The sequence below is a fragment of the Mya arenaria genome, chromosome 14 (genome assembly GCF_026914265.1).
Source record: "Mya arenaria isolate MELC-2E11 chromosome 14, ASM2691426v1".
In the NCBI taxonomy this organism is placed as follows: Eukaryota; Metazoa; Mollusca; class Bivalvia; order Myida; family Myidae; genus Mya; species Mya arenaria.
The window spans coordinates 62,541,089-62,552,414 of record NC_069135.1 but is presented as its reverse complement, the minus strand read 5'-3'; the positions used below and the strand labels follow the sequence as shown (position 1 = coordinate 62,552,414).

General features: G+C 35.6%; 1 protein-coding gene and 1 pseudogene across 1 annotated transcript; both read left to right on the top strand.

The window, feature by feature from the left end:
- The first annotated feature begins 952 nt into the window (after positions 1-952).
- On the top strand, positions 953-3,121 carry LOC128216656 (uncharacterized; annotated as a pseudogene).
- Positions 3,122-5,628: 2,507 nt separating this feature from the next.
- LOC128218182 (uncharacterized) lies at positions 5,629-8,067 on the top strand. The gene is made up of 4 exons (XM_052925763.1): positions 5,629-6,002; positions 6,352-6,579; positions 6,759-7,209; positions 7,478-8,067. Exons 1-4 carry the CDS (start codon positions 5,711-5,713, stop codon positions 7,479-7,481), a joined length of 975 nt encoding a protein of 324 aa, XP_052781723.1. The 5' UTR covers positions 5,629-5,710; the 3' UTR covers positions 7,482-8,067.
- The last annotated feature ends 3,259 nt before the right edge of the window (positions 8,068-11,326 follow it).

The following is an 11,326-nucleotide window of genomic DNA, read 5'->3' as shown; positions in this document are numbered from 1 at the left end:
AATGTGTATGTATTTAAGCTTATATTTCCTAAATATCAGGAAACCATTAGCAAATAAATAATGTATAAACAACAGAAAAAATATACAAACATCGGAAAAGAACTATACAATAATATTATTTCCACACAAACATCGGAAAAGGACTATACAGTAATATATTATTTCTACACAAACATCGGAGAAGGACAAAATAAACATCAGAAAATGTTTTTCAAAGTATTAATAAACTGTCTATACAAACAAGAACAATACAAGACTTCGCATAAACACCCTGACAATGAAATATATTCAGTCAAATAGTGGCTTCATCTGTATCTAATCAGAATCGATTCTTCGAAAAGTCATATTTCGCAATTTCGTATTTCTTGTTTACGAAAGAAATGGGAGGTAAGAATTTGTGAAACATGAAATCGTCTTTTCAAAACAGTCGATATTATCTCCTTATCGTTTATTTGTTTGTCTTTAAATACTGATGTTTTAAAAAAAGATACAATACAATACAAAGTGTATGATCGGGTGATGCTACCTTCAAACCGTCTCTTTATAAGGCAAAATTTACAACTGTACAAAACCACGACGGCGTTAAAGTATCAACCATTTAGCAACTAATTTAATTATTTAAAAACATATTTAAATATTTCTAGTCTCTCAATGAGCATGTCAACATTACGTTACAAATGACTTGAAACAAATAAGTGACACATTTTTACGATTACGACTTAATTATCATTATAATATAATAAACATTGTTGAAACACTAAGTTAACTGACAGGGCCACGAAAATTAAATTACAATTTCCTACTCAAGTTATGCGCCTACGTCATTAATTTAAGAGCGTGTGTTAACCGCGCCAGGAAGCCCCGCCGCCTAAAGGTTGTCGAAAATTTCTATATAAAGTCGCATCTTTAACATTCAAACCATTCTCTAACTACGCATTGACAAAGATTTTAATCGAAAATAAGCTTACTTTTACTAGGACTACATCCTTTTAACAAACAGTGTGTGAGAAAACGTTGATAGAAAACATAATTCAATTGTTCATTTTATTTCATACATGACTTCCAACTATAATACTCAAACCTTATAGCGAAACAATGATTGGATACACAACATCGTTGTATGCTTTGGTCGCCGCAACATTGGTCATTGCTGGCCACGACGAACACGTGCAATGCACCCCGGGTATATTTCAGATCATCGGAAAGGCCGACTGTACGGGCTTCTTCATGTGCGTGTTTGGGAAAAAAGTCGAGATGCCGCCTTGTCCTCCTAGATCGGTGTTCAGCTCCAGCGCAAACGTTTGTGTTCCCAAAGGTTCAATGTATGATGACTGCAAGAAAACAACAGAAGGAAGCGGTGGCCACATGCCCTTGCTGCCTGACCTAGGTAAGTTCTAGCGCTGGTGTTTGTATTGTCTGACATTGTATGATTTTCCTAAGTATGTGTTTTCAAAAAGCATGCCAAAGTGTACAATTGCTAAACATGTACATCAGTTTATATAGTAAATAATTTATATAGTCTTTATAAATAGAACACATAAAGCATTATTTATACTGAAGAGTGAATTTTATGTCGAAAAAAGTTAATACTTTAGTTTAAATAAATGAATACGAAAATGAAAACAGCAAATTAATTCCAATTAACATTTATTTTATGCAAATACCTCGGTTGAAAACTACTCTTGGCAAATAATGTATAGAAGAGTATATCATGCATCTTTAAAGATATTAATTATTATATGAAAAAATAAAGAAACAAGCTCAGTAGCCGAAAGTTTACACATAAATCCTGTTTTATGAATCAATTTGCTAAAAATTAGTTTTACTTTCCAGGGCCTCTTAGCCCAGAGGAACGATGCAACATGTTCGGAGGCGTGTTCCCACACCCCACGGAATGTCAAGCCTTCTACAATTGCAGTGTCCGTTACACACATGGGATTCCCAGGTTCTTCGAGCAACACCTTGTTGAATGTCCCTACCCACAGATGTTCAACACTGAGACCAAACAGTGTGGCCATTTTGAGAATGTAAAATGTGGTAGCAGGACAGAGTTCAAGGATGGATGTAAGTTGACCTATCAAACTTTGTTTGAAATATAGAAATTCAACAGCCAAAATGCATTGGTAATTACACTTTGAACACCAACATATATCATAAATTGATGCAACTCTAAATTTTCGGCACCTAGTAGATTCCAGAAGTTCTGGCCAGCACCCAATAATATTATTTATATAATACACCCTAACTCCTGAAAAATAGTTTGTATTTTGTTGTACTTCAGGCCAATACAGATCCAACCAGTGTCCCGTTGCCCACTGTAGACCCTGCAGTGTCGACCTTCCAAGCTGTGTGGGCAAACCTGACGGAATAAACGTTCATCCAGTAAAACCTTGGAGTCCATTCTACGCCGTATGCTACAAAGAACGCACGATCAAAGAGGAGAGATGCCAAGCTGACGAAAATGGCCGAACACAATTGTTCCATGCGGAAAAAAAACGAATGCGTTTCATTAGATATGATTCCTCGAGAACACGGGGGAATGATGCCCGAGTGCGGTACAAAAGTAGACGGATTCCATCAGGATGAGTTTGGGCGATGTGACCGATACGTGCGTTGCCAGGGAGGAAAATATATTGGCACGGTGAAATGTGCGGTTGGCGAGGTGTTCGATGGCTCAAAAGGCGGCTGCGTTCCGCAAGAAAAAGCATGCGGACCCTGCGGAAGACTTGACCATTGGTGAGTGTCTTTTTACGTTTTGATAACGATTTATAGTAGTAATTAAAATCTCAACGGACGTCTAAACGACTAAACACGATGCAATCCCACTGATTTAAACTATTAATGTACGTATGTGAAATGCTTCAACGCTACAATATGTCATTACATTCATTTCAAACCTGTTGTATTGTTCTTGCATTTGAAATACATATTAATGCAAACTCTTAATCGTTAAGTTCTAACAAATAAATCAATCTATATATCTTCAGCTGAGAAACTTCTTTCACACTTTCCGAAAAAGAATATGAACATGGGCGAGATGACGAATGACGATGATATTACAAACAAGTGTTAAATGTCAAAAACATAGTGTCATTGTACATGCAACCCATTTAACATTTTGTTTAGCTAACTTATTAACCAACCTTGATTGTTTATAAACTCATTAGTACCTAATTTGCATTACATTGCTGAATGATGTAACATTGTATATAACTTAAAACAAAAGAAAACCCGATTCTAATAAAGTTGTTCTGGTAATGGTACGATTATGTTTTCATCTTGAATTATTATCATTCATTAGTAAATAGATTTCATTATTTTATTTATGAATTTTGCCTTGTGATGTGCCTTTGAAATCCTTACATTTTGTTCAATTAAATGTAAAATATATGTGATTGTTATATCTTTATATACCTGTATTCCTCGCTAATTCATCTAACTCACCCTCATATAATAAATGGCTCGAACGCAGTGCAATTCTTTCTGTCCTTTACAAAGTGTACTGTTATAATATAAAACGCATCTCGTATTTAAAAAATTGAATCCAATTAATCTTCGTGCTAATATACATTTAAACGCAGGCTTTTTTAGAATAACTAAAAATAGCTTCGAAAATAAATGAAAGTGGATAAAAGTAAACCATGAGTACAATATACAGTCTTGATTTAAACATATTCAACAAGTTGCACGGTGTTCGTCCCCCAGTGCACGATGTTCCCGTTCACAATGCCTGGTGTGTGTTACTGTATCATGTTTTAATGTTCGTCCCCCAGTGCACGGTGTTCCCGTTCACAGTGTCTGATGTGTGTTACTGTATTATGTTTTAATGTTCGTCCCCCAGTGCACGGTGTTCCCGTTCACAATGTCTGATGTGTGTTACTGTATTATGTTTTAATGTTCGTCCCCCAGTGTACGGTGTTCCCGTTCACAATGTCTGATGTGTGTTACTGTATCATGTTTTAATGTTCGTCCCCCAGTGCACGGTGTTCCCGTTCACAGTGTCTGATGTGTGTTACTGTATCATGTTTTAATGTTCGTCCCCCAGTGTACGGTGTTCCCGTTCACAATGTCTGATGTGTGTTACTGTATCATGTTTTAATGTTCGTCCCCCAGTGCACGGTGTTACCGTTCACAATGCCTGGTGTGTGTTACGGTATCATGTTTAAATGTTCGTCCCCCAGTGTACGGTGTTCCCGTTCACAGTGTCTGATGTGTGTTACTGTATCATGTTTTAATGTTCGCCCCCAGTGCACGGTGTTCCCGTTCACAGTGTCTGATGTGTGTTACTGTATCATGTTTTAATGTTCGTCCCCCAGTGTATGGTGTTCCCGTTCACAGTGTCTGATGTGTGTTACTGTATCATGTTTTAATGTTCGTCCCCCAGTGCACGGTGTTCCCGTTCACAGTGTCTGATGTGTGTTACTGTATCATGTTTTAATGTTCGTCCCCCAGTGCACGGTGTTCCCGTTCACAATGTCTGATGTGTGTTACTGTATCATGTTTTAATGTTCGTCCCCCAGTGCACGGTGTTCCCGTTCACAGTGTCTGATGTGTGTTACTGTATCATGTTTTAATGTTCGTCCCCCAGTGTACGGTGTTCCCGTTCACAGTGTCTGATGTGTGTTACTGTATCATGTTTTAATGTTCGTCCCCAGTGCACGGTGTTCCCGTTCACAATGTCTGATGTGTGTTACTGTATTATGTTTTAATGTTCGTCCCCCAGTGTACGGTGTTCCCGTTCACAGTGTCTGATGTGTGTTACTGTATCATGTTTTAATGTTCGTCTCCCAGTGCACGGTGTTCCTGTTCACAATGTCTGATGTGTGTTACTGTATTATGTTTTAATGTTCGTCTCCCAGTGCACGGTGTTCCCGTTCACAATGTCTGATGTGTGTTACTGTATCATGTTTTAATGTTCGTCCTCGAGTGTACGTTGTTCCCGCCGCCAAGACGATCTAATTACTTAACATTGCTAATTATAAAGCATCACAAAGAAATGAAACCCAACAAATTCAGCAGGGGAATTTTGAAATATGATAGCTCGAATATTTTTGGAACAATCAATAAGATTGGTGTTTATTTTAATCAGGAAAAAAATTGGTAACTAATTGTATATAACAGTATATAAATTATCACCAAGCTTTCTTAAAAGGCATAATGTAGAAAAATACAAAACCATCTTACACTGTTTCGTATTTTATAACAGATATTACGAGTAAAGTGGTTAAATTTAAATTTCATTATCCTTAAATGCACCTAAACATATCCGGAAAATGTCTTTATTAAGATAATTTATTAAAATATGAATTACTTAAACATGAGCCATTAACATGAGTTAATGCATTTTCATTTTTGTTGAAATTTTGCAAATACGTCATAAAGCCAAGAGCGAATATTAATAATTGCTACAAAGACCCGCCTACAAGCGGTTTACGCACAGCTATATATACTTGCATCCTACAACTTGAAACTATTCTCAGATTGAAGATTGAGAAGTATTATAGCAAAGCTAGGCTTACTATATCGAGGACTGTACTTTTGGAAAAGCATTAAATTAGATTCTTTACAATATTAAAAGCATTTATATTTTCCCGTATAATTCATAAACTGTAATATACTAAAATTCTTTACAATATTAAAAGCATTTATATTTTCCCGTATAATTCATAAACTGTAATATACTAAACAAAACGTTATTGATAGCTAAACAATGATTGGACACATCACAGCGTTGTATGCTTTGACCGCGGCAACATTAGTCGCTGCTGGCCAAAACGAACTCGTGCAATGCACTCCGGGTGAATATAAGATCATCGGAAAGGCCGACTGTACCGGCTACTACTTGTGTGTGTTCGGGAATCCCGTGGAGATGCCGCCTTGTCCTCCTGGCTCTGTGTTCAGCTCCAGCTCGAACGTTTGTGTTAATAAAGGTTCTATTTACGATGACTGCAAGAAAACAACAGATGGAAGCGGCAGCCACATAACCGAATCGCCCGATCAAGGTGAGCTCTAACGATGTTGTTATTCTCAGTTTTGTTTTTTCTTGTTTTCTGTTGATCCCTTATTAGAGGATTTAATTCGAACCTAAGTCAACAGAGTCGACCAGCAGCTCGTTTATATCAAATTAGGAGATTGTTATCAGAGTCATCAAACTCATGTACACATAAGTCATGATTTGTTTCCAATATTTTACATCAATATAAAGTAATTAATTCACACATGGAAAATCCAATTCCATTGTAATAAAAATTCATTTTGCTGTGGCTGCAACCCACAGAAGGCATTAAAAGCATAAACTATATAGTGGATGAAGGTATGAGTCCGTTGATACAAATCATATTTGCTTTTCAGGGCATCTTAGCCCAGAGGAACGATGTAACTTATATGGTGGCGTGTTCCCCCACCCCACGGAATGTCAAGCCTTTTACAATTGTAGTGTTCGTTACACATCGATACCCCGATTATATGAACAGCACCTTGTTGAATGCCGTTACCCCCAGCTGTTTAACACAGAGACCAAACAATGTGACAATTTTGAGAATGTCAAATGTGGAACCAGGACGGAGTTCAAGGATGGCTGTAAGTTGGCATCTGTTTATGTATTCGTGGTAAGAAATAATAGTATGTTTAACATTCTAGTTAAAATAAAGGCTCTACTTGGTATATCTTGAAATTACTTGGATTATTTTTTACAACTACGAACTTATTTCATGGGGTTTATAACTGAACAAATGATAATATAATTCTGTCTTCCGCAGGTCAATACAAATACAAAGTGTGCGGCGGTTCCCATTGTATGCCTTGTAACGAACGACTACCAAGCTGTGTGGATAAAGGTGATGGAATTACCATCCACCCAGGCAGACTATGGACTCCGTTCTACGTCGTATGTTACAAGGAGCGCACAATCAAAACTGACCGATGCAAACCTGACGTAGACGGCGCACAGTTCTTCCATCCGGAAAAGAACGAATGCGTTTCATTGGATATGATTCCTCGAGAACACGGGGGAATGATGCCTGAGTGCGGTACGAAAGTAGACGGGTTTTATCTGGACGATTTCGGACGATGTGATCGTTATGTTCATTACCAGAGAGGGAAATACATTGGCACGATCAAATGTGCTGTTGGAGAAGTGTTCGATGATACGAGAGGCGGATGTGTTCCGGAAGAGAAAGCGTGTGGACCCTGTGGGAAACTCGACCATTGGTGAATATGCTAAAATTCCCTTTATTGATACATAAAACATTAGGTGTTTCATAACTATATAAAGGTGCAACCTTATTTTATGGTAATTGGACAACTGGCATTAAACAAAACAGCAGATAAAACATCTATATTCTTACCAATCTACAGTGGTTTGCAAATATAGTGTTTAAAACTATGCTCTTATATTCTTATCCATTCTTGCAAATGAATATAATTATAAACTATGCCATAACGATATAACAATTAAAACCCGTTTTACATTTTTCAGCTAAACAAGTTGCTTGCATGATGGTCGTGGTGAGAATGATATAAAGAAGGACGAAGTCAGGAATCGCCAAGACCATCATAAGCTTATATTTTCATTAAGGACGTAATCATGTTACGTAAGGTCTCGTGCTAAATTGAACGTGATATTACTAACAGATTATTCCAATGAGCCTTCAAAATATCTGCCAAATTTTGAGCATTATTAGATTGCATCTTTATGAGAAAATTATTAATTCAACTATTGAGTCCCGACGTTTATGTATATTTTATCATGTAAAATGATTGTTTTATAAGTTTGCCCGAATGTATCAATCATTAAATGTGTGCTTCTTTAACTCTGTGATATTTATATTAGTTCGGATATAACCTTAAATAACACCATATGTATCAATGTATGCAGCATGGACAATGAGTCAAGTAAAGTGAAAGGTTAGCCAACATTTATCAGATGGTGTAAAAATCAGAACAGACTAAGAGATTTAAAACACTATATGTTTTGATACGATGCATAATAAAATCATGAAATATAAACCATTATTTGAAAACAGATTGTGTAAAATCGTTATACTATCAATGATTTTGCTATGTGCAGTGAATTTGAAATCCATGTATTTTATTTTTAATAAAACAGCGAAACTCGTTTAATTTAATTATTTTTCTTTGTGCACTCATTTAATCCATCGTCACTATCGCCCGCTGTGGTTTATTTACCGACCGGTTTGCTGAAATGCCGAGAGACATACAAAATTGAAAATTTAAAGTTACAACCATGTTTATGAAACATAAATAATAGCATATCTTATAGTGCTCGTTATCATTTTAGAAGTTTGTCTCATCCTCCTACTCTCTCTTCAACATGTTTCAATTAAAACCTATATTATAGTACTATATTTTACTCGGGGCTTTGATCTATAAAAACACTCCATTCAGCACTCATCAATGATTTGTCTCTTCTTTTTAAATCTACAACATCAGTAAATTGAAGAAGAGTGATGAATAAATGAGCAATGTGATCATTTCTTAGATTGATTAAGACTTTCACTGACATAAATGGTAGGCTCACTGCTCACGCCCCCATGAGTAACAGCTAACAAGAAGTGTTTTATGCATATACATGTTTACTATTATTTAGGGTAATCGAGTGTGAAAAGCATTGCATAAATATTCAAAGAGGAAAGTACACATTTTCATTCCGTTTATAGATTTCCAAGTATTTGCTCTGGTTGAGACTTGCTTAAATAAATTCATATAATAGTATCTATAACAAAGATTTATAAAGTTTTCACAAAATCATGTACGTAAAACAGCTCGCCTTTTGGTGAATGTTTTTTTTTAAAAAATGAAGCTTCAACAACGTCTGTACAGGTATACCGCCCACAAGCAACTGGTCGTCGACCATACCTTTGATAATAAGCGACGGGTTGAACAACTTTGACAGAGGTTAAAATATAGAATATTGCGGTTAAAATATTTCAAATTCGGCCATCCTTTTTTACAGTATAAATTTCAACAATTCCTTATGACCTTTTAGCGGCCATTTCTTTCAAAACATGTTGACAGCCTGAACAAGAAATATTTTTGTGAATGAACTTCAGGAAATCAGGACATTAGTTTTAGCCATTCAGTCTAGATTATTTAGAATCTTTGCGACTTATGTATTAACATATTTTTTTGATAAAGCAAGCCGTTTCTTACAAGATAGTTTTGTGTTTTTATTAATATATGTTGCTTCAAAGTGGGTGCATGTACTGAAAACAACTATTTTTTATGAACAACTTTTAAAAAAATGCACCACCCAAAGATCATTTCCTTGCAGGCTGATTTACCACCAGCAGCTTATGGAATATCATTTGAACGATGGGTGGCCATAAAAGTGAATCCATTGCTTTGTACAAATTAAGGAACAATATTTATTTAGAACAAGTGTTATGATATATATGCACTTGATCAAATTGTTAATAACCATGATGAACATCGATGAAGCGAATTGATTATTTATATACACTTCAAACAAAAGTTAAAGCAAACATAATATTATCACGTTGTCTACGAAAATGAGTTCAGCAGAGGTAACTTCGTACATTGAATGTACATTTTTTTCCAAAAGCAACGTGTGAACTACATTTTTTGAGATTTACATAATCCAGGTATGTGTACTTTGACAGCCAATTGTATAAACCTGGTTATCTGTTGACAAATTAGTCATGTTGTCCACGGGTTATTTTCCATAGGTTATTTCGATACATTATCCGCAGGTTACCTTTTGGCAAGTATTTATATTGAAATGATTTGATTGGTTGATACTTATTCTACATAAATATTGTCCATTCATTAACAAGTTTGGATAATCTTGACCAAATCAATATCTATGAATTTATTGTAAAATAAAATATGATTTAATAGGATAATAATAAATTCCTTTCTGAACATTGAGTTTTTTGTCCTTTTGTAACTCATTAAACATCGTCTAACACGTCAACGAGATCATTTGCAAAATTTCTATTACGTAACAATATGACGCCACACAATTTAAAGTGCTTTTTCGAACAAGTTCCTCCACATAAGATTTGGCTGCGCTCAATATATTTCTTTGGGTATAATTTGTGTCATATTTACATTTGGAGTTTTCATTCTTTTAAACGAAATTATGTTTAATGAGAATCACGATTTACTTTTTTTCCTTTGTAAAATAGTCGTAAAGGAATCATGGCTATAAGGAATAAAATACCAACGCTCATTATTCAACATCCTCGGCAGCCAAGGTATTTTCTTCCGTTACACGCCATACTTTCCGCGGTACAATTTACTCTTTAATAACCTGTATTTTAGTTGTCTCTGTATGGGAGTGTTTTCATTGACTGTTCATGATTTTACAGATAGCCCGAGAATCATGCTTGTATATGTATATTTTTACAAAAGGTAGACGATTTCACTTTCAAGAGTCTCGGCATTGGAACAATTTTTGTAACAGCTACACATGATTGGCGTTCATTTATACCATTTAACTTGTATGTTAAAATGCACCAGGTAGGACTAGAACCATCGATCGACAGATTATTAGCGAGAAGCGCTACCAACAGAGTTATTGCTTCGACATATTAATCTTATCGAAAACTACAAACCTTTATCTTGACATTTAAATCATTAGGATTAAAAGAAGTATGATGCTTCTATATGCATATTGATGTTTGCGATTATCAAGTTACCTTAAAAGAAGGGTGAAGCACACTTCCGTGATTGTTTATTCATATACACGTATGTAACACCCTCACTCCATTTCCTTGCTATACACTAAGCCGTCCAACCGTATACTAATAAAGTCAAAACAACCACGTCCGATTTTGCATATTTTATTGTTAGCAATTAATTATTTCTTAGTTGCCAATTAATTTGTTCTATTAAACGAGAGCAAAGCTGACTCTCAGATCAAAATCAGGCAGACGACTGCCTCAACTCGGTCCGTAGATCTGAAGATTTAAAATCAATTACATTTTCGACTTTCAGAATCCTAACCAGAAACAGACTACCTCTCGACCTTCAAAAATAAGGTTTTATACTCCCTTATTGGCCCCCATTGTAGTTGACCATTCAGAAGTGTTCCTAATTCCCCTTAATAGTTTAACGATATCATGTGATAAATTTAATCTCACGTGACAATAACAAAAGTATTTTACTGGCTATCGCCACAAAAAGGAGCTTGTCCATCAATAGTTTTAGTGACGTCAAAATTAATTAGACCAAACCCCTTTAATAAGATTTTAGTAAACAAGGTATTAAATTAAACTTATTTCTGGACACTACTTAAAATAGCCGTTAGCGGTTGTCCTGAGCCGTTGCCTATTGTTCTTCG